Here is a 21,234-nt window from a genome sequence, read left to right as displayed (position 1 = left end):
CTTTTTGAGACAGGGTCTCTCTGTAGCCCCAGCTGTCCTGGAACCCACTTTGTAGACCAGGCTGGCCTTGAACTCACAGAGATCTGCCTGCCTCTGCCTCCCGAGTGCTGGGATTATAGGTGTGCACCACCATGCCCGGCTATCTTTTATTTTTATGTATGAGTGTATTGCCTGCATCTGTGTAAGTACACCTGAGTCATACAGTGCCTGCAGAGGTCAGAAGAGGGTGTCAGATCCCTTGGAACTGGAGTTACAGACAGTGGCTAACCGCCATGTTGGTGCTCAGAACTGAACCTGTGTCCTCTGCAAAAGCAGTCAGTGCTCTTAACCACTAAGCCATCTCTCCAGCCCCTTTCACGGCATTCTTAAAAGTTGCTGATGTAATGGTGACAGTATATACAATGTAAGCTCAAGGCAGACAAAATCCATGTATAGAAGTAGGGAAGTGGGTAAGAAACACCAACCCTATCTAAGGAACTATTGGTAACCAAGGGATACTAGGAAGAGGAGATTCAGTCTGATTTAAGGGTGAGACTCTTAGTAGGTTAATGAGGCAGGGGTTAGGAAGGACTCTGTGTGTGTGTGTGTGTGTGTGTGTGTGTGTGTGTGTGTGTGTGTACAGATATGGGAGTGGAGCTAAATCTGATCAAAATATATTGTATGAAAATAAGGAATAGAAAAAAAACCCCTAAAAAACAAAGAATAAAGATATAATGAGTTCGAGGCCAGCCTGGTTTACATAGTGAGTTAAAGGACAGGTGGGACTACAGGGAGACCCTGTCTCAAAAAAAAAAAAAAAGAAAGACCAAAAATACCCAATTTGTTAAAATTTTATAGAGTTGCTTTAAAAAGCAAGGAAGATAGCTGTTGGGTAGGCATGTCCTCTGAGACAGCCACTCCTCCCACCCGATCAGTCAGACTCAATTGCATGGAGGGGCGGGTCTAAGAACAGATGCTGAAAACACATGTTGTGCCACTTTGTGTTGCATTTTGTAGACAGAGCCACAAACCTCAGGCAAAAAGCACATGAAAGGCTGATGGAGACCTTGGGTGGGACACACTGATGGCAAGTGCATTTTAAATATGGAAAAGAAAACACCTAAAAGAATTTGTGCCTTTGTAAGTCACCCCTCCCAGATATCATGAACTATGCAAAACCCAAATAGAAGGTATTATGTCAGTTTTGTCAATCCACATTAGAACTTCGAGACCCTGAGTGACCATGGGCCTCTGGGGGGAAGGGAAAAATTTAGTGCAACAAAGTGGCTCAGCCGGCAGGATGACACTGGAAACAAAATGCAGAAACTGGGAAAAGCAATGGAGTTAGCAGCAGTCACATGAGTTATACAACGCATCGTGAAATGTGCAAAATGATGTGGGCTGCTCAAAAAGGAAACCCCTGGGTCACTGTCATTTTGTGAATGTGGGAAAATAGCTCAGTTGCTTGAAAAATGGGAGCTGCTACCACAGGTGTCTGAAAACTCTTTAAGGATTGTGGAGAGCCTAGAAATAAATTTTAGAAGCCTTGGATGCAAGAGAAGAATCCAGAGAAACGGCCTGGCCACTTCTTTACATAATTAAAGATTTGTCCACTGCAAAGGCAACAGCCCCAGGAGGCTGAAAAGACTAAGGAGTTACTGGCAAATTCAGTCTCAGCCTCAGAGCTTGAGAGAGAGAAAAAAAACAGAGATTTTAACTTGCTTAAGTTTAGGTATCAAAGGACCCAGGGAAAAAGACCAAGAGTAATGAGAAAAGAAACAACCTAAAAATGAAAGTGGGTAAAGTTGCCCCTCAGATTCAATCTTTGATGCAAAAAGAGAAAAATGTTAACAGTACTGTAGGTAGGAGAAAATACTCCACACTGGAGCTGTTGGGATTAGAAAACTTTCAAACAATCCATTAAAGAGCCCCTCACGATGCGGCTTGTGAGGGTATGGGACATGGGAGCAAATAATATCAGTTTAAGTCCTTTAGACGCCTTACAGCTGAGTTACATAACCTGCCTGTTCTTGAGACATAGGTTGTTTAACCTAGGGCAATACATGGGGGGAGCAGTCCCTAATGGAATGGCTTGTGCAATCTTCACCAATGAAGATTCCTATGATTAGCAGGGCTGGAGGACCACAGAAGAGGGACAGGTGTCACTGAGAGAACCAGGTATAAGGAAGGCAACAAATGATACCCAGTTCGCTAGGCCAGATAGGGCTGTGTTCACCAGAGATATAAAGGAAAGATTAATTCAACTGGGATCTCTAAATGGTATGGAGCTTTAATGGTTTTGCTAAGTCCCTTAATGGGATGGGATCTTTGTAAAGTAAGGCAGGCTTTGGCAGATCTAAGTGACTCAAACCAGTGTATAAAGTGTGACTGTAGAATACTAGAGCAACCTCCAAGACATATAAAAAAGACAAGACAGAAAAAGTGGTCTGTTTGGGTTACTCAAAGACAAATGTGGCAAGATTTATGTCAAGCCCAAATTCCCAAAGAAAAAAAAGGATAGAAAACCAAATTTGGTACTAAGGAGTATCTGGAAGGCTTTAAAACCCGAAGAAAAGTTCACAAAAGGCATTGAGAGGATAAAAACTGTCCCAGGGGTGGTTAAGGATCCCCAAAGATTAAATAAGGTACATTTCTCTCCTGAGAAAGGTTATGCTAGGGGTGGAGGCAGTTTGTCCCACCAGAGCCTTCCCCAGCAGCTATGCATGGTCAATGGAGAGGCGGCAGATATGGCTACAGCGAGGAGGCAGACCTAGGGCCTGCCTGACTCAGGGAACCAACAGGTGCAGCAGGGACAAGAGAGACCCTCTGCCTCCTTAGCCCAGTGCAGGGTTAGGCAACTGGAGCCAGCACCTGTGAATGTATCAAGGATAAAAAGATACAAAGAGGGGCTGGAGAGATGGCTCAGCAGTTAAGAGCACTGTTCTTGCAGAAGACCCAGGTTTGAATCCCAGCACCCACATGGCAGCTAACAACTGTTCGTAATTCCAGTTCCAAGGGATTCGACGGCCTCTTCTGTCCTCCATGGGCATTGCACGACATGAGTGTATTGCATAGGCAATACACACATACATATAAAAAATAAATAAAATATTAAAAAAAGAAGATACAAAGAGACTCTGTGTAAAAGCCCCAGAATGCAGAATGACTCCAAAGGGATAACTAAAGATAGTAAAGAACTAACCCAATTAATGCCTCTTACCCATGCTTGGTACCCAATAGAGATCTACGGAGAAAACAATACAAATGGATAAAGCCTTTCCACACTGTGTTAGATCTTGTCTATGATTGATTTAATATATGATATTGACCTTTGAATGTTTTATAGATGTGAAACCCATTTGAAAGATATCAAGTACACCTGAAGAAACAAAGGCTAACTATAGCTGTAAGATTCTTGGGAGCTTTATGGTTGGGTAAGACACAAGTGATACCCACTGGGATGATTGGGAAAAGCCTACAACACCTAATCCTGTATAAAAGTAAAAACAAAGGCTCTCAAAACTGTACACCTGTTAAGAAAAAATTACGGTACCAGGGGTGGGTTGCCCCCTTATGAACAGAGAGAGCCTAGAGGTCCTCAAATTAACCAAGGCTATTGCCACTAATGTCAGTTATACAATAGAAAAGGTTGGTAAGGCCATGTCGTTGAAGACACTGCATGATGTGAGTGTGGGAGAAGGAGAGACAGAGCTGAGACTAAGCTGAAAACTCCATGCCACTGGCTGGATGGCTTTCCCAGTGCCAGAAGGCACTATGCAGATGGTTGGGGAAATAGGATTCCCTATGATTCTGCTCGACGATGGACCCCGAGTGCTGCACACTATTGACATGACAAGCAATGCCTGTTGATGTAATAATGGCTCAACTAACATATGTACAACTGACAAATTTCTAATTGGATAAGGCCTGCTCCTAGGGGTTGAACACACATCTGGTGCTATAGACCAGACCAACCCCTTGTGTTAGAGAAGGCTACAGGCCCCAGTGAGGAAGCTGCTGCAAGTATACTGTTTGATGAATATGGTATGCCTACTGGGATATCTTCTAGGCATTTGTATTTACGTCTGTGTTTTTTTAGATGTGTCTACTTCCTTCCATTTGTCTTTATAGTAGGGGAGACATCACTGAGATGGATCAGTGGCCACATCTTAAAGATGAATGATGGGGAGGCTACAATACAAGAGAGATCATCCTGCATCTGTCGCCCCCTCCAAGGCTTAGGGACCCTTGCAGAAGAGGTGGGCAGAAAATTTTAAGAGCCGGAGGAAGGGGTGGGTTGTTGGGTAGGCGTGTCCTCTGGACAGCCACTCTTCCCACCCAATCAGTCAGCATCAATTGCATGAAGTGGAGGCAGATCTAAGGACAGATGCTGAAAACACGGAACTGTCACCATTTTGTAGATGGAGCCTTGAACCACAGGCAAACAGTGCAAAGGAAAAGCTGATGGAGACTGTGGGCGCGACATGCTGATTGCACATGCATTTTAAATATGGAAAAGAAAAAGCCTATGAGAATTTATGCCTTTGTAAATCACCCCCTCCCAGATGTCATAAACTATGTAAAACCCAAATAGAAGGTATTATGTTGGTTTTGTCAATCAGCATTAGAATCATAAGACCCTGAGTGAGCACGGGTCTCTCAGGGTGGAGGGGAAAGTTTAGCGCAACAATAGGTCAGCTGGTAAAAGCACTTGCCATGCAAGCCTAACAAGGTGAGAGCCTTCCTCAAAGTCAAAGTAAAAAGTCAGAGGCAGAGGCATGCATCTGTAATCCCAGCACTCCTACTGAAAGGGGAAGCAGAAACAGGAGAATTAGACAGAAGCTGGTGCAGTGGCAGGTCAAGAGAGAGCCTGTCTCAACAAGGCTGGAGAGAGAACCGACTCCAGAAAGCTGTACGACCTCCACACTCGCCCATGGGCATGCATGTGCCCTGGCAACATGCACTAGCACGCACACAACACACACACACACACACACACGCATGCACATGCACACGGGCACACATGTATAAAACAAATAAATAAAAAGTCAAGCTAGGTATAGTGGCGCATGCCTTTAGTCCTAGCACTCAAAAGGCAGAGGCAGGGGATATTTGTGAGATTGAGGCCAGCCTGGCCTAAGTAGCAAGTCCCAGGCCAGCTGGGGCTATAGGGAGACTGTCTCAAAAAACAAACAAATTTAAAAAGTCAGCATGTAGTTATACATGTAGAAATGTGCACCTGTGGGAACCTTGAAGGATTTGGTTTCAGAATGGGTTTGGGGCACCACTATATGGCGGATATCTCCATGCCTGTAGCCCCAGCAGTTGGGAGGCAGAGGCAGACGGATCTCTGTGAGTTCAAGGCCAGCCTGGTCTACATAGTGAGTTTCAGGCCAGCTGGGGCTACAGGGAGACCCTGTTTCAAAAAGACCAAAAAAAAAAAAAAAAAAGCTATTTTCAGGACTTTAATCCTAGCACTCAGGAAGCAGACGCAGGCAGAGTTCTGTGAGATCTAGGCCAGCCTAGTCTACATAGTGAGTTCCATGACAGCTGGGGCTAAAGGAAGACCCTGTCTCAAAAAGACAAAAAAAAAAAAGGCTACTTTCCCCAATCCCCTCACCCACAATGAACACTACTTATTTGCAAAAATGGCATTTATAGTCTTTTCAGGCTGTGGGGACTACCAAAAATCCTTGGTTACTCTTACCATTTGCACACTGTTGGAAGTTGGTTCCCTCAAAGAATCCTGCTGAAATGTTGACTCATTGGTGTTGACTGGCATTTCCCATTCTAAAAACAAACAGAAAAACAAGCAAAATTGAGATTTACAGATAGAAGAGGCAAGAGGCAGGAGTAGAAAGTAACAGGTCTTGTCCCGTGTGGTGCATCTCACCTGTAATCCTAACACTTGGCAGGTTGAGGCAGGATTGCTGAGTTTGAGAGTAGCCAGGGCTACACTATGAGACCCTATCCCCCCAAAAAAAGAAGAGGAAGAAGAGGAGGAAGAAGAGGCAGAAGAGGAGGAGGAGGAGAGCTGAAGAGCTGGCTCAGTGGTTAAGAGCACTGGCTACTCTTGCAGAGGACCTGGGTTCAGTTCCCAGCACCACATAGTGGCTAACAACCATCTGTAACTCCAGTTCCAGGGAATCTCATGCCTTCTTCTGGCCTCCTTGGTATTGCATGCAATGGTGCATTTACATATATGCAGGCAAAACATTTATACACATAAAATAAAAATAAGTTTAAGCTGGGCATGGTGGCGCACACCTTTAGTCCCAGCACTTGGGGGCAGAGGCAAGTGGATCTCTGTAAGTTTGAGGTCAGTCTGGTGTACATAGCGAGTTCCAGGCCAGCTGGAACTACAGGAAGATCCTGTCTCAAAAAGACCAAAAAAAAAAAAAAAATCAGAATAGATAAATAAAATCTTGAAGGCTGGGCATGGTGGCACATGCCTTTAATCTGAGCACTTGGGAGTGGGAGGCAGAGGCAAGCAGATCACTGTTAGACTGAAGTCAGCCTGGTCTACAAAGTCAGTTCCAGGCCAGCTGTGGATACTGGGAAACCCTGTCTTAAAACACAAAAAGAGAAATAAAAACAAACAAACAAAAAACTTGAAAAAGGGTAATCTTGTAAGTTGTAGTTTTAGACAGTAACTACAAATTGCTTCCTTAATATAAAATTTGAGCCGGGCGTGGTGGCACATGCATTTAATCCCAGCACTCAGGAGGCAGAGGCAAGGGGATCTCTGTGAATTCAAGGCCAGCCTGGTTTACAGAGTGTGTTCCAGGCCAGCTGGGGCTACAGGGAGACCCTGCCTCAAAAATACCAAAAATTAAAAATTAAATAAAATAAAAACTGAAAATAAACATAAAATAAAATACAATAACCAAAAAAAAAAAAAAAAACCAACAACAAAAAAAGAGAAATGACAACAGCAAAACACACAGACACGAAAAATAAAATGAAAAAAACTGATGGTGACCAGGAACATTATCAGAGATGAAAAGGACCAGAGATCCAAACACAGTAAATAACAAAGACGCATACCAGGCCATCTTGTGAGATTGCAGGAAAAGTCTAAGCAGACAGAAAGTATAAGTTTAGAATGCCTGCCTTCTCAGATAAATGGCCCAAACCTTCAGAGGTCAACTACATCTTTAAAAGTTTCATTAGAGGACAGGAGATACAGCTCAGCAGTAGAGCATTTGCCTGTCAAACTAAATCCCAATACTGAAATAAAAAGTTCCATTAGGTGATGCACACCTATAATTCTAGAACACAGAAGGTAGAGGCAGGAAGATTGTGGGGGCCAGCCTGGACTACACAGTGAGACCCTATTTCAAAGGGGGAAAAAAAGCTTTATCACTTTCACACATTAAGGAACTTCCTGATCACAGCTGTTCTTCATGAATACTCACCTTGGAAATCTCTCTGCACTGTCTGCAAGTCCTCTTCCTCCAACCAGGAGATCAGGGTGGGTTTGATGACCTCACTTCCTATAGGTAGAGAAAGATATTTGTGCAAGACAGAAACAAATTTAGGATGAATTCAGGAGCCTCCCTCCCTCATTCCCTGTGCGTGCATGTGCCTGTGTGCATGAGTGTTTATGCACACATGTGGAGCCCTCCAGTTTGTTGTGTATGCATGCTCACGTGCACGTGTGCATCTGTGTATGTGACCTAAAGTTGACACTGGGTGTCTTCCTTGATCATTCTTCACCTATACTGAGGTAGGAGCTCTTGTTCAATCCAGAGCTCATCAACTCAGGCTCGTCTAGCTAGCCAGCTTTCTTGAGGGCTCCTTGGTCTTCCTCCTGAGTGCTAGCATTGCAGGCAGCCACTGTGCCTATGCAGATTTTATGTGGGTTCTAGGGATCCAAACTATGGATGCCGTATTCACTGAGCTATCTCCTCGGCCTTCCAAATTGTTTGTTGTTGTTGTTGGGTTTTGTTTTGTTATGTTTTGTTGAGACAGGGTCTTCCTGTTCCCTGTAGCCCCAGCTGGCCTGTAAACCAGGTTGGCCTCAATCTCACAGAGATCCACCCGCCTCTACCTCCTGAGTGTTGGGATTAAAGGCATGTGCCACCACGCTGGGTTCTAGCTTATTTTGAGACAGTTTCTCATGGGGCTTGGGGCTCACTGATTAGACTAGGCTGACGTAACAGTGAGCCCTGCAGATCCTCTTTCTCCACCTCCCCAGCACTGAGGTTACAAGTACACCCAGTTTTTGATGTGGGTGCTGGGGACTGAACTTAGGTCCTGTGCAAGCACTTTATTGACTGAGCCATTTCCACAGCTCTTTCTAAAAAGTTTTTTTTTTTTTTTTAAATTTTAGACATGGTCTCCCTGTAGCTCCAGCAACTGGCCTAAGTCTCACTACGTAGACCAGGCTGGCCTTGATCTCACAGACACCTACCTGCTTCATCTCCCAAATGCTGGCATTAAAGGCATGTATCACCACACCAGGCCCTGGCCCCTCTTTTGTGTGTGTGTGTGCATGTGTGTTGTGCATATATGTACCTACGCATATGGAAGCCAGAGGTTGATATAAACTGTTTCTCTCTATTACTTTCCACTTTATTTATTTTTTTTTATTTATTTTTGTGCATGTATACATATAAGTGCACCTGTGTTATGCAATGCCTGGGGGTCAGAAGGGGGCATAGAATCCCCTGGAACTGGAGTTTTAAAAAAAATTTAGCTTTATTTTATGTGTGTGAGTGTTTTGTCTGCACGTATATCAGTGCATTGCCCAAGGAGGCCACAGAAGGTGTTTGATCCTCTGAAACTAGAGTTAGAGACAGTTGTCACCCAGTATGGTAGCACTTGCCTTTAATCTCAGAACTCGGGAGGCAGAGGCAGGCAGATCTCTGTGAGTTCGAGGCCAGCCTGGTCTACATCGGAAGTTCCAGGCCAGCTGGGGCTACAGGGAGACCCTGTCTCAAAAAGCGCACCCCCAAAAGAGACAGTTGTCAGCTACCATGTGGGTGCCGGGAATTGAACCCAGGTCCTCTGCAGAAGCAGTCAGCACTTCCAAACTCTGAGCCATCTCTCCAGCCCTCCACCTTATTTTTTGAGACAAGTCTCTCACTGCACCTGGAGTTCACCCATTCAGCTAGATTGGCCAGCAAGCCCCAGGGATCCCCTTGTCTCCATCTCTCCAGTGCTGGAATTACAGGCACTGCTGCTACACCTAGCTTTTTTATACAGATGCTGAGGATCTGAACTCAGGCCCTCTTGCTTTTGTGTCAAGCACTTTACAGCTGTGTCATCTCCCTAATCCTCCCCCCCTTTTAAAAAGATTTATTGGGGCTGGAGAGATGGCTCAGTGGTTAAGAACACTGGCTGTTCCTACCTGGCTCTTCTGACCTCCGTAGGCATTGCACAACAGAGGTGCACTTACCTACATGCAGGCAATACACATATACACATAAAATAAAATAAATAAATAGAATTTGTAAAAAAAAAACTGTGGAGGTCAGAAGAGGCTGTCAGATCCTCTGGGACTGGAGTTACAGACAATTGTTAGCGGCTATATGGGTGCTGGGATTCGAACTCAGGTTTCTGCAAGAACAACCAGTGTTCTTAACCGCTGAACCATCTCTCCAGCTCCAAGGTTTATTTTCTTATCTGTCTCCCTCTTTAAGCTGGAATCACAGGTGGTTATGAGTTACCCAATGCGGGTTCTGGTAACTGAACTCTGGGCCTCTCAGAGAGCAGCAAGTGCTCTTAACCACTGAGCCAGTGCTACAGCCCCTATTTTCTTTGCTTTTCTTTTCTTTTGTTTGTTTTGCTTTGATTTTTTGGGACAGGTTATCACTATAATTTTTTTTTTTTTTTGAGACAGGGTCTCCCTATAGTTCAGGCTAGCCTCGGTCTCATAGAGACCCACCTGCCTCTGTCTCCCAAGTGCTGGATTAAAAGCATGTGCCACCACATAAGACACCATACCCAGTATTAAGTAGTGCTGGGGCTAGAACTCAGAATTTCACACTTGCTAGGCAAGCACTCTATCCACTGAGCACATCCCCGGTCCCCATACCCAGCTTTTAGAAGTAACCCTCAATCTGGAAGTTGGGAAGGCAAAAGAAATCCACACTAGCTTTGATGTTGCATCTCAAAACACTATTGACACTGTATATTATGGCAGAGGGGCTCTCTGTAGATTGAGGTACCCACTGGTTATCTTGGAACTTACCCCTGTGGATAAAACGCACTGATGTAGCACAGGCTGGGCCCTGTTGGTTCCTCGGAGCATCCAGATAGAGATCACCTGTCCTTCAGTACATATAGCAAGTAACATCACTCTTCTCCCTAAGGCCACAAGGGGCTATGGCAGTCTTACCTAACAAGACCAGGTTCTGGTAGTTCTCCAGCATCATCTCTCTGTAGAGGTGTCTCTGAATTTGGTCCATTAAAACCCACTCCTCTTGGGTGAAGTACACAGCCACATCATCAAAGGTCAGAGAGTCCTAAATTACACACACAGCAGCCTGAGTGATAAAGAGCAGAGTTTCTGCTGCCTGTCCCAGGGAACGGTGAGATCAGAATTCTCTACGCAGTCACTGTCCATCTCCTACAGGCAGATGGCTTCAGTGGCCCTCCTGAAACATGGACCCATCTCCAGCTAAACTGACAGCCCCGCCTCATTTTCTTTTTTTCCTTTTTGGTCTTTTTGAGACAGGGTCTCCCTGTAGCCCCAGCTGTCCCAGAACTCATTATGTAGACCAGGCTGGTCTTGAATTCACAGAGATCCGCCTGCCTCTGCCTCTCAAGTGCTGGGACTGCCTCATTTTCTTAAAATGCACTCACTCCTGAGCACACAGCATGTACTTGAGTAAATAGGACTGATGAACAGCTCAATGGTATAGAGCTTGTCTAGCAGACATGAGCCATAAGTTCAAGTCCCAGCACTGGGAAAAAAAAAAATCTTTGACAGAGACTTTTATTTATTTTTTACCTTGTGGATGTGGTGTCTGCATATGTGTTATGTGTGTGGGCACAGGTGTGCAGGTGGGAATACATATATGTGCACATGTGCGTGGAGGTCCAAGGTCAACACTGGGTATCTTTCTCAATTCTCTCCAAGTTATATATTGTGGCAAAGTCTCTCACTGGAGCCCAGAGCTGACTTACTCAGCTAGCCTAGCTGGTCGGCTCCCTCCAGGGATCCTGTCTCCACCCGAGTGATGGAATTACAAGTGAGACACCACAACCACCTGGCACTTACGTGGGTGCTGGGGATTCAAACTCTGGACTTCACACTTACACAGCAAGAATTTTTCCCGCTAAGCCATCTCCCTGGCCCCAGGATTGATTTTTAAGAGAATTTATTTTTTCTTTAGTTTATTGAGTATGTGCATACACCATAACATATGTGTGGAGCTCAGAGGACTACTTGCAGGAATTGGTTCTTTCCTCTACCATGTGGGCTCAGGGATGGAACTTGAGTCTTAGGCTTGGCAGCAAGCACCTTTACTCTCTGAACCATCTCACTGGCCCCAGGGTTTTTGTGAAGAACAGATTCTCATGTATCCTCAGAGTGGCCTCCAACTTGGTATGTAGCCAAAGTTGACGTTCAATTCCTGATCCTCCTTCTTCCACCTCCTGAGTGCTGGAATGGCAGGTGTGCATCATACTTGATTTATGGGGTGCTGGGATTGAACCCATTGTCTTGTGCATGCTAGGATAGTGCTCTACCCACTGAGATACATCCCCATCCCTCCAAAAAATACATTTTCCACCTTCACATCTGTCAGAACACTTGACAAAATAACAAACACACTCCTGTCACTGTGAAGATCAACATTTCATTAGTAATAACTGAAATCCTTCAAGAATATTCAGATCACATCTTACCAATAGAGAGGTGCTACTCTTGGGAAATTCAGTTGGGGACCAGCCCCTGATTTCCTGTTCTAGGAATGTCACCTCTAGATGGAAACGTGTCCGTCTAGTGCAGGCACACTTGACGCTAGTAGAACAGTCTCTGCATACCTGGTGACAGTCTCTCAGGCAGTCGGCCACCATCTTCTCTGCCTTTTTCTTTTCCAGAAGGCAGACTGGGTATGTAGAAAGGCCACCTGGAAAAGACAGTTGGCATAAAGAACACAAAGATGCCATTTTTCTCACTCATTCTCTAGTTCATCTATCCTAGTCTCAAATCCACAGAATCTGGTACTTGAGAAAATTAAGACATGCACACTATTTTTAAAAATATTTTTAGGGCTGGAGAGCTGGTTCAGCAGTTAAGGGCACTGACTGTTCTTACAGAGGACCAGAGTTTGGTTCCCAGCACCCACAAGGCTTCTAACAACCATCTGGAACTCCAGTTCCAGGGGATCTTGATGCCCTCTTCTGACCTCTCTAAGTACTGCATGACATGTGTGCTTCTACATACATGCAGGCAATATGATCATACACATAAAATATTTAAAAATTTTATTATATTTATTTCTTGTATGACTATAAGTGTATGAGTACCACAGCACACATGTAGAGGTCAGAGAATAACTTGTGGGAGTCAATGCTCTCCTTCCACTATGTGGGTCCTAGGGATTGAACTGAGATCAGGCTTGGTGGCAGGCTCCTTTACCTGCTGAGTCATCTTGCCAGTCCTATTTTTTTTTTCTTCTTTCTTTTTTTTACTTTATTTCTGGGTCTCATGTAGCCCATACTGGCCTTGAACTCCTGATCCTCCTGCCTCTCAAGTGCTGAGATTACAGGTGTATATGATATCCATCATTGCCACATGATGTTAGAGAAGTCCTGCCTCACGTGGTCTAAGAAGAGGGTTTATGGGCCATGCTGCCCACCAGGAAAACTATAAAGGTCCCATTTTGCATGTAAAGAAATACCAGCCCAAAGAAATGAAGTCTTCATGTGCCCATGATGATAAAATTCAAGGAGGCAGCACACTGTCCTGTATTATCTGGAGGATGATCTACAATCACTGTGTTTTGCTTTTGAATGAGTGAGTTTATACTTACTACAGCAAGCAAAAGTGAACATGTATATAGCAAGTAGCAGATAGAAATAGCAGGCAGATGTAAAATATCTTTACATCAAATGCTCACCACACACAGCAGAAATAAGACTGGGCGGGAGCTGGAGAGCTGGCTCAGCACACAAGAGCACTGGCTGCTCTCACAGAGGACTGGGGTTTGGTTCCCAGCACCCACATGGCAGCTAACAACCTTCTGTAACTCCAGTTCCAGGAGACCCAGCACCCTCTTCTGACCCCCGAGGGCACTGCATATGTGTGCAGTTACCTAAATGCAGGCAAAACATTCACACACATTTTTAAAAATTAAATTTAAAAAAAAGAAGAAAGAAGTGGATTGGGGAAGACAATTTAGGCAGGTAGCTGGAGTTCCCCTTGAAAGTTTGGGTGGAGCAGAGTGTCCCCTGCAGAGAGATTATTTCAAGCAAACAAAACAAATACTACATGCAAAGATTTCTGCTTCCAGTGACTCCTTACCTCCCTGCACACAGCCTAGCAAAGGGTGTATCATTTTTTCTTTTTTTTTTGGGGGGGGGGGCGTGGTTTGAGACAGGGTCTCCCTGTAGCCCCAGCTGGCTTGCAACTCATATTTAGACCTGACTGGCCTCTATCTCATAGAGATCTGCCTGCCTCTGCCTCTGCCTTTCAAGTGCTAGGCCATTGCAGCTGGCCCTAAAAACTTTCTTTCCTAGCATGTGTGATGCCCTAGGTTTAACCCTCAACACACACACACACACACACACACACACACACACACACCATATACTACACATAACCTGCCATACACACACAAACACATACATACACACCATACACGATCATCAGTTCTTTCATACTATGTCCAGCTTGCTCATTAGGAAGCCTAAATAAAAGGCAGACAAAGAGAACTTGGATGTCACTGAGACCCCTGGCCTCTTCAGCACCTTCCAGAAGCCTGCACTGGCACAAGGGCTGTCCATTTATCTGTGGAGCAACTCCATCTCTAGATGAGTGAGCCTCTCTAAGGAATGGTTACACCAGGTGTTTCCTCAGGGCACAAGGAGCATGATTTGGGCAGTGAGAGGAACCATAGCTGACCACACCACTTCTAGAGGTTTTATGCATTTCTGAGTGTAAAACACTGGCTGATCCTGAGAATGACCATTAGCAGCTGGTATGGTGAACTTTCAATTCTCCTTGTCACGTTAAATCACATCCACGCTCCATCCTACTTGTCCTTTATTGACAGTATTGGAACACTTACTCCCATCTGTTGCATACTGAAGAAAGGATTCTTCCCTCTGCTTCTTTCCCAGCCTGAGAAATTAATATCAAACCTGGAAGAGACTCTTCAAGTATTCCACTGTTTTAGATGCAATCAGCCGGCTCACTGAACACTGAAAATCTCTACTCCCTTTCCTTCCAACATGGCTCACTCCTATAACTTTGCTTTTAAAAAAAAATGTTTTTTAATTTACATCATGTTAATTAGTAGAGGTGGTAAACATTACCATTGAAATCTACCCAATGACTTTATAGACACAGGTGTCAAGGATCCAACTACAGCCGATTATGACTAGTAATAATTAGATACATACAGATTAGAGATGCATGTGCCAGTATCTCAGTATTATGAGCAAAAACAATGAGTCTTTCTGTAAGAAACAGTATATTTTAAAATGAAATGGAGATTTTTTTTTAAAGGTTAAAAGCTCATCCAATTGTATGTCTTACAGGGCTTATACTGAGTTCAATATTGTATGACTGTATTAATTGAACAGCGAACCTAAGAATTTTATAGCCACTTTTGAAAGAGATGTATCTTTGCTCTGGAAACTGTTAATGTTAAAGCTGTAATGAAATGCCTCTTCTAAAAAAATTTTTTAAAATGTGTTTTTTATTTTGTTTTGTGAGACAGGGTCCCTCTGTATAGACTAGGCTGGCTTCAATCTCACAAAAATCCTCCTTCCTCTGCAGGAGATTAAAGGCATGTGCCACCATGCCAGGTCAACTTAGCTTACAAATCTCTTTGGCGACTGATGCGATGACTCAGTAGGTAAAATGAGGAACTAGGTTTTGGTCCTTAGTACCCACATAAATGTTGGATGAGTGTGGTGGTCCACCTGTAGCTCCAGTACTTAGGGGCAGACATGATTCCCGGGGCAAGCTGGTTAGCTAGACTATAAAAGATGGCTGAAATCTGGGTTCAAGTGAAAGACCCTGGGTCTCAATATACAAGGTAGAGAGGAACTGGTGAGATTGCTGTTGCACAGGACTGTCTTTGGATGGGCAGACTGTGAACAAGTTAAGCCCTCTTCCCAAGCTTCATTGCACCCACTTGCCTAGGATCATTACAATCCAGCTTGCTGACTGTTCTTTTCCACAAGAAAGGAGGGGCAGGGAGAATCAGTCACACCTCCCAACCAACCAGTTGGCCCTGGTTGCACAAAGAGGAGGGGCTAAGCATATATAAGCTGAGGAAGGCTTGGGGAGGGAATCTAGCATTTTGTGTGGCTGTGGAGAAGTCACCATCCACATTCCAGTGCAGCTTTCCAGAGGGAGCACCCACACTTCTCTAAGTAAACCCTCACCCATTGCTCTGTAAGTAAGCCCAATAAACTCACTGGTTTCTCAGACTATAGCTTAGTGAAATCAAGCCTGTCTGTCTGAGGCACCAAAGGGGAAGGAGGGGGCAACATTGTTTACACCTCTCAGAAGGAATTTTAGCTACAATTGCTCAGGTGATCAAAGCAAAGCACTTGCCACAAAACCTGATGATCTGAGTTTGATTCCCAGAACCCATGTAAAGGTGGAAGGAGAGCACTCACTCCACAAAGTTGTCCCAAGATATTTATGCCATGGTACATGCACACCTACACACATGTAATACATGCACATCACAGACACATAGATAAATAAAAGGGGAAAAAAATTAAATTCTGTTCAAGCTGGCATGTGGCATACACCTTTAATCCTAGCATGCAGAAGGCAGAGGCAGGTGGATCGCTGTAAGATGGAGGGAGGCCAGCCTGGTCTACATAGTGAGTTCCAGGTCAGCTGGGACTACAGGGAGACCCTGTTTCAAAAAAATAAATAAAAGTTTGTTTAAAAAGTAGAGAGGGGGCTGGAGAGCTGGCTCAGTGGTTAAGAGCACTGGCTGCTCTTGCAGAGGACCTGAGTTTGGTTCCCAGCACATGGAGGCTAACAACTTCTGTAACTCCAGTTTCAGAGCTTCAGACACCCTCTGTGGCCTCCATGGGCATGGCACGGACACACATGCAGACAAAACACACATATAAAATAAAAGAACAATCAAGGAAGACACCTGAAGTCCACTTCTGGCCTCTACATGCAAGTAGGCACCCCCACACATGTATATTCACACACGTGCACACACACAAGTCATGTTCCTTGTATCCCCTGCTCCCAAATACAGGTAGAATCATTCTGCCCTCCCCTTCTCTTCCACAGCCCCATCAGTCTGTGGGTACTCTGGTAGATGTTAGCCTCCTCCATTAGGTTCCAAGTTTCCTAAGAACAGCCATAGGCTGGATGTTTCCCACCATGCCTTAATCACTGCAGCACTTACTAAGAGCACTCGCTGTCTCCTACAGCAAATCAAGACAACATTTTTTCATTTATTTTCTTTTCCATACCAATGACCTCAGCCTAGGTAACCACAATCACATTTATAAACGTAATCATGAGGGTTTTTTTTTGTTTTGAATTTTATTACTTTTATTTTATGTGTATATTACCTGCATGTGTGTAAGTGCACCCGTGTCGTGCAATGCTTTTGGATGTCAGAAGAGGATCCCCTGGAACTGGAGTCTAGGACAGTTGTTAACCACCATGTGGATACTGGGAATTGAACCCAGGTCCTCTGTAAGAGCAGTCCACGCTCTTAACCACTGAGGCATCTCTCCAGCCCCATAAACATGAGTTTTTGACCCTAACTCCATTACTTGAACTTTCATCTTTGTGTGTGTATTCATGTATGTGCATGTATATATGCATGGACATGTGTACATGCACATGTGTGTATGAGTGCATGTGTGTACATGTATGTATATGTATTTGTGTGTGTGTGAGTGTATACGCCAGAGGACAACATCAGGTGTTGTTCCTCAGGAACCATCCACCCTGTTTTATTTATTTATTTTCTGTCTTTTTTGAGACAGGCTCTCCCTGTAGCTCCAGCTGTCCTGGAACTCACTATGTAGACCAGGCTGGACTCGAACTCACAGAGGTCTGCCTGCCTCTGCCTGAGTGCTGGGACTAAAGGTGTGCGCCACCATGCCCAGCCCTCTTGTGTTGTGTTGTATTGTATTTATTTTGGACTTTTTGAGACAGGGTCCCCTTGTAGCCCCAGCTGGGCTTGAACTCACAAAGAGATCTGCTTGCCTCTGCCTCTGCCTCCTGAGTACTGGGATTAAAGCCATACGCCACCATGCCCAGCTGACCCTGTTTGGTCTCTCCTTGGCCTGGAACTTGCCAAGAAGACAGGGATCTTTCTGTCTCTGCCTCCCCAGCGCTGGGATTGCAAATGCATGCCACCATACCTAGCTTTTTCTAATGTGGGTGCTGGGAACTTGCATGGCAAGCATTTATAGCCTGAGCAATCTCAGCCCACTCTCATCTTTTCTGAATTCTATTCTCAAAGTTCAAGTTGGGGGTGGGGTTGAACTTGAGTTGGAAGTACAGTCACTAGTCTGCTACAGACATTTCAGAAAGTTGTCTTGGCCTTAGAATACAATCCAATGTATGCCTTTTCTCTGATCCTGACCCACCCTCCAGCTACCACCACCTTCTCTTCTGTGTGAATGATTTCCTCTGAGCAAGGAGTACAGCAGCCTCTCAGTTGGATTCTGTTCATGAAGTTTTCCACTTCTGAAGGGTCTCACCTCCTCACCCCACTCAAAGACCTGATAGCTAAATCCTACCCATGTTCCAGCCCCTCCTATCAGCCTCTCCTCAATATCCTTCCCTCTTCTAGCGCATTTTCTGTTTATTTTGAGACAGCACCTTACACTGTAGCCCATGCTGGCCTCAAATTCTTCCAGCTTCACTCAGCTTCCTAACAAAAGAAGTGTGAGTCATCAAGCCCAGCTACTAATTCTTTTTTTTTTTTTCTTTTTAGTACTAGGGACAGAACCCAGGCCCTCACACAAGCCAGGCAAGTGCTCCACCACTTTGTTGTATCTCTACCCCTTTTTAAAGTTTGAATCAGGGTATCCCTAGGTTACCGAAGTTGACCTTGAACTTGGTCTGTAACTCAGGAAGGACAGGAAGACCAGGACTGAAATTTAACCCTCCTATCTCAGTCTCTGGAGTAGCTGGAATTACCGTCCTATACCATCAAGTCTACCAGTAAGACTCTTCTTCTTCTTCTTCCATTTTTTTTTTGTTTTGTTTTGTTTTTAGGGAGTGGAGAAATAGCTCAGTTGGTAAAGCCAAAGCACCAGAGTTTGATCTTTGGAACCCAGCATGGGGCTGCAGACAAGGCTCAGCAGTTAAGAGCACATACTGCTCTTCTAGAGGACCTGAATTTGTTTGGCTCCCATCACCCATATTAGGTGGTTCAACCGCCTATAACTCCAGCTCTAAGAGATCCAATGCCATCTTTGGTCCACAGACAACTGCACTTATGTGAACATATGGCCAGCCTGGACTACATAGGAAGTTCCAGGCCAGCTAGCTCTACACACACACACACACACACACACACACACACACACACACACACACATTTTTTTCTTTTGGTCTTTTTGAGACAGGGTCTCCCTGTAGCCCCAGCTGTCCTGGAACTCACTATGTAGACCAGGCTGGCCTTGAACTCACAGAGATCCACCTGCCTCTGCTGGGATTAAAGGCGTACACCACCACGCCCAGCAATACATACATATTTTTAAAAAGACAGAAAAGTTGGGCAATGGTGTTGGTGCATGTTTGTAATCCCAGTGCTGGGCTGTAATCCCAGTGACAGGAGGATCACAAAAAAAAAAAATTGTCTGCCAGTGCTACAGAGCAAGTTCAAGTCCAATCAGGGAACTTAGTGAGATCCTGTCTCAAAAATGTAAAATAAAGCACTATTTATACAGCTCAGTGGCACGTGCAAAACCCCAGGTTCAATTCTCAGGACAAAACACACCAAAACAAAAGCCCAGCGTGGTAGTGCATGTCTTTGGCCCAGCACTTGAAAGAGGCAAGTGGCTATCTGAGAGTTCGAGGCCAACCTGGTCTACATAGTGAGTTTCAGGCCAGCCAAGCTAAATAGTGAGGCCTCATCTCAAAACAAAACAACAACAAAAAGCTACTCTCAGATGTATGTGTATGAAATTGTAAAAAACAAATAGGGTTGTTGAGATGGCTCAGTGGGTAACAGCACTTGCTGCAAAGCCTGATAAGCTAAGTTAGATCCCCAGGATCCGCAGGTGGAAGGACAAAACCAAGTCCTGCAAGTTGTTCTCTGACCTCCACAAGCATGCCTAGGCACAAACACCCTCACACACAAAGATAAGCAAATACACAGTAAGTATGATAGCTATACATAGCCACTGAGACCTGAAGTATAACTAGTCAGAAGTGGGTACTAAAGTATGAAATACACTAGAATTTTAGAGCTTTAGTAAGAGAAGTGCACTATCTTTTTTTTTTTTTTTTTTTCCGGTCTTTTTGAGACAGGGTCTCCCTGTAGTCCCAGCTGACCTGGAACTCACTATGTAGACCAGGCTAGCCTTGAACTCACAGAGATCCACCTGCCTCTGCCTCCTGAGTGCTGGGGTTAAAGGCGTGCCATCACCATGCCTGGCTTTATTTTTTAAATTTTACTTATGTATGTCAGTGTATATATGCCATATATGTACAGGTACTCACAGAGACCAGAAGAGGGCATAAGATCATTGGAGCTGGAGTTACAGGTAATTACAAGTCACCCAATATGGGCACTGGGGACTGAACTCCACTCCTGTACAAAAGCAGTAAACTTGCTTATCAGTGAGCAATCTCTCTAGCCCCCTCATTACTTATTTTATTGAATTACTATTATTATTGTTGTTATTTTGAGAGTCTCCCTGAAGCCCCTGCAACTGGCTATGTAGACCATGTTGCCCTCCATCTCACAGAAATCCACCTGCCTCTGCCTCCCAGTTCAGACTAAAGGGGAGTGCCACCATACCCATTTCTTTTGTTTGTTTGTTTGTTTGTTTGTCTTTTTGAGGCAGGGACACCCTGTAGCTCCAGCTGACATGGAACTCCTATGTAGAGGAGGCTGGCCCCAAATTCAGAGATCCACCTACCTCTGCCTCCTGAGTGCTGGGATTAAAGTCTTTCATCACCATGCCCAACCTCATTACCTTTTTTTTTCTCATTATTTTAATTGACTACATTTCTCAATATTTTGTGTGTATTGGGTACAATAAAGTGTATCTTTAAAGGAATCTGGAGAGTTGGTACAGTGGTTAAGAGCAGTGGTTGCTCTTGCAGAGGACCTGAGTTCAGTTCCTAGCACCCACTTGGCTAACAACCGATCCAGTTCGAGAGGATCTGGTGCCCTCTTCTAGCTTGCTTGGGCATTGCATACACTGCACAAATTGTACACTTGCAGGCAAAACATTCATACACATAACATAAAAATAAATAAATAGGAGGCTAGAGAGATGGCTCAGCGGTTAAGAACACTGGCTGTTCTTGCAGAAGACCCAGGTTCAAATCCCAGCACCTACACGGCAGCTAACAACTGTTCATAACTCCAGTTCCGGGGGATCCCATTGCCTCTTCTATCCTCTGCGGGCATTGCATTGAAGGACCCGACTGACAGCAGGAAGGCCATTTTAGAAAAAGAACTGTAATCAGCCATTCGATAAGCCAAGATTCTAACCCAGGTCTTGTGAAACTAGCAGTGGAAGATAGGACGTTTGCAGTCGGACCACCTGCCACCACCCTGAGGCCCCTACCGGGAAGTTAGTGATAACAGCCCCTACTGGGAAGTTAACGATAACAATCAGTTTCACCCATAGCCCCCTCTGAATTTGGCAATACTGTTTCCTCATACCTTGTACCCATTGAAATGCACTAATAATAATCTTGTAACCATGCATCTGCTTCTGTACCTTGCTTCTGCTCTATAAAAAGCCCCCCCAAACTAAGCCCGGCACGCAAGTCCTGACCCGAGCGGGACTCTGCGTCCGCAGGCGCCTGTGTATGAATAAATTCCTCTTGCTTTTGCATCCCGAAACTTGGTTTTGTCCCTGTGTGTTGAGCGCGATTCTTCA

The 21,234-nt window shown here is 44.7% G+C and overlaps 1 protein-coding gene across 1 annotated transcript in view; it reads right to left on the bottom strand.

Moving 5' to 3' along the window:
* LOC103734319 (zinc finger protein 426) overlaps positions 1 to 21,234 on the bottom strand; it is a 28,483-nt gene that overhangs the window by 2,362 nt on the left and 4,887 nt on the right. Inside the window, 4 exon segments of the mRNA XM_017798178.2 lie at positions 5,687 to 5,769; positions 7,398 to 7,475; positions 10,325 to 10,451; positions 11,977 to 12,062. Of these exon segments, the coding sequence (XP_017653667.2) occupies positions 5,687 to 5,769; positions 7,398 to 7,475; positions 10,325 to 10,451; positions 11,977 to 12,062 (374 nt within the window).

The sequence above is a fragment of the Nannospalax galili genome, unplaced genomic scaffold, assembly GCF_000622305.1.
Source record: "Nannospalax galili isolate Female #2095 unplaced genomic scaffold, S.galili_v1.0 scaffold1736, whole genome shotgun sequence".
In the NCBI taxonomy this organism is placed as follows: Eukaryota; Metazoa; Chordata; class Mammalia; order Rodentia; family Spalacidae; genus Nannospalax; species Nannospalax galili.
This window is presented reverse-complemented; position numbering and strand designations above follow the sequence as displayed.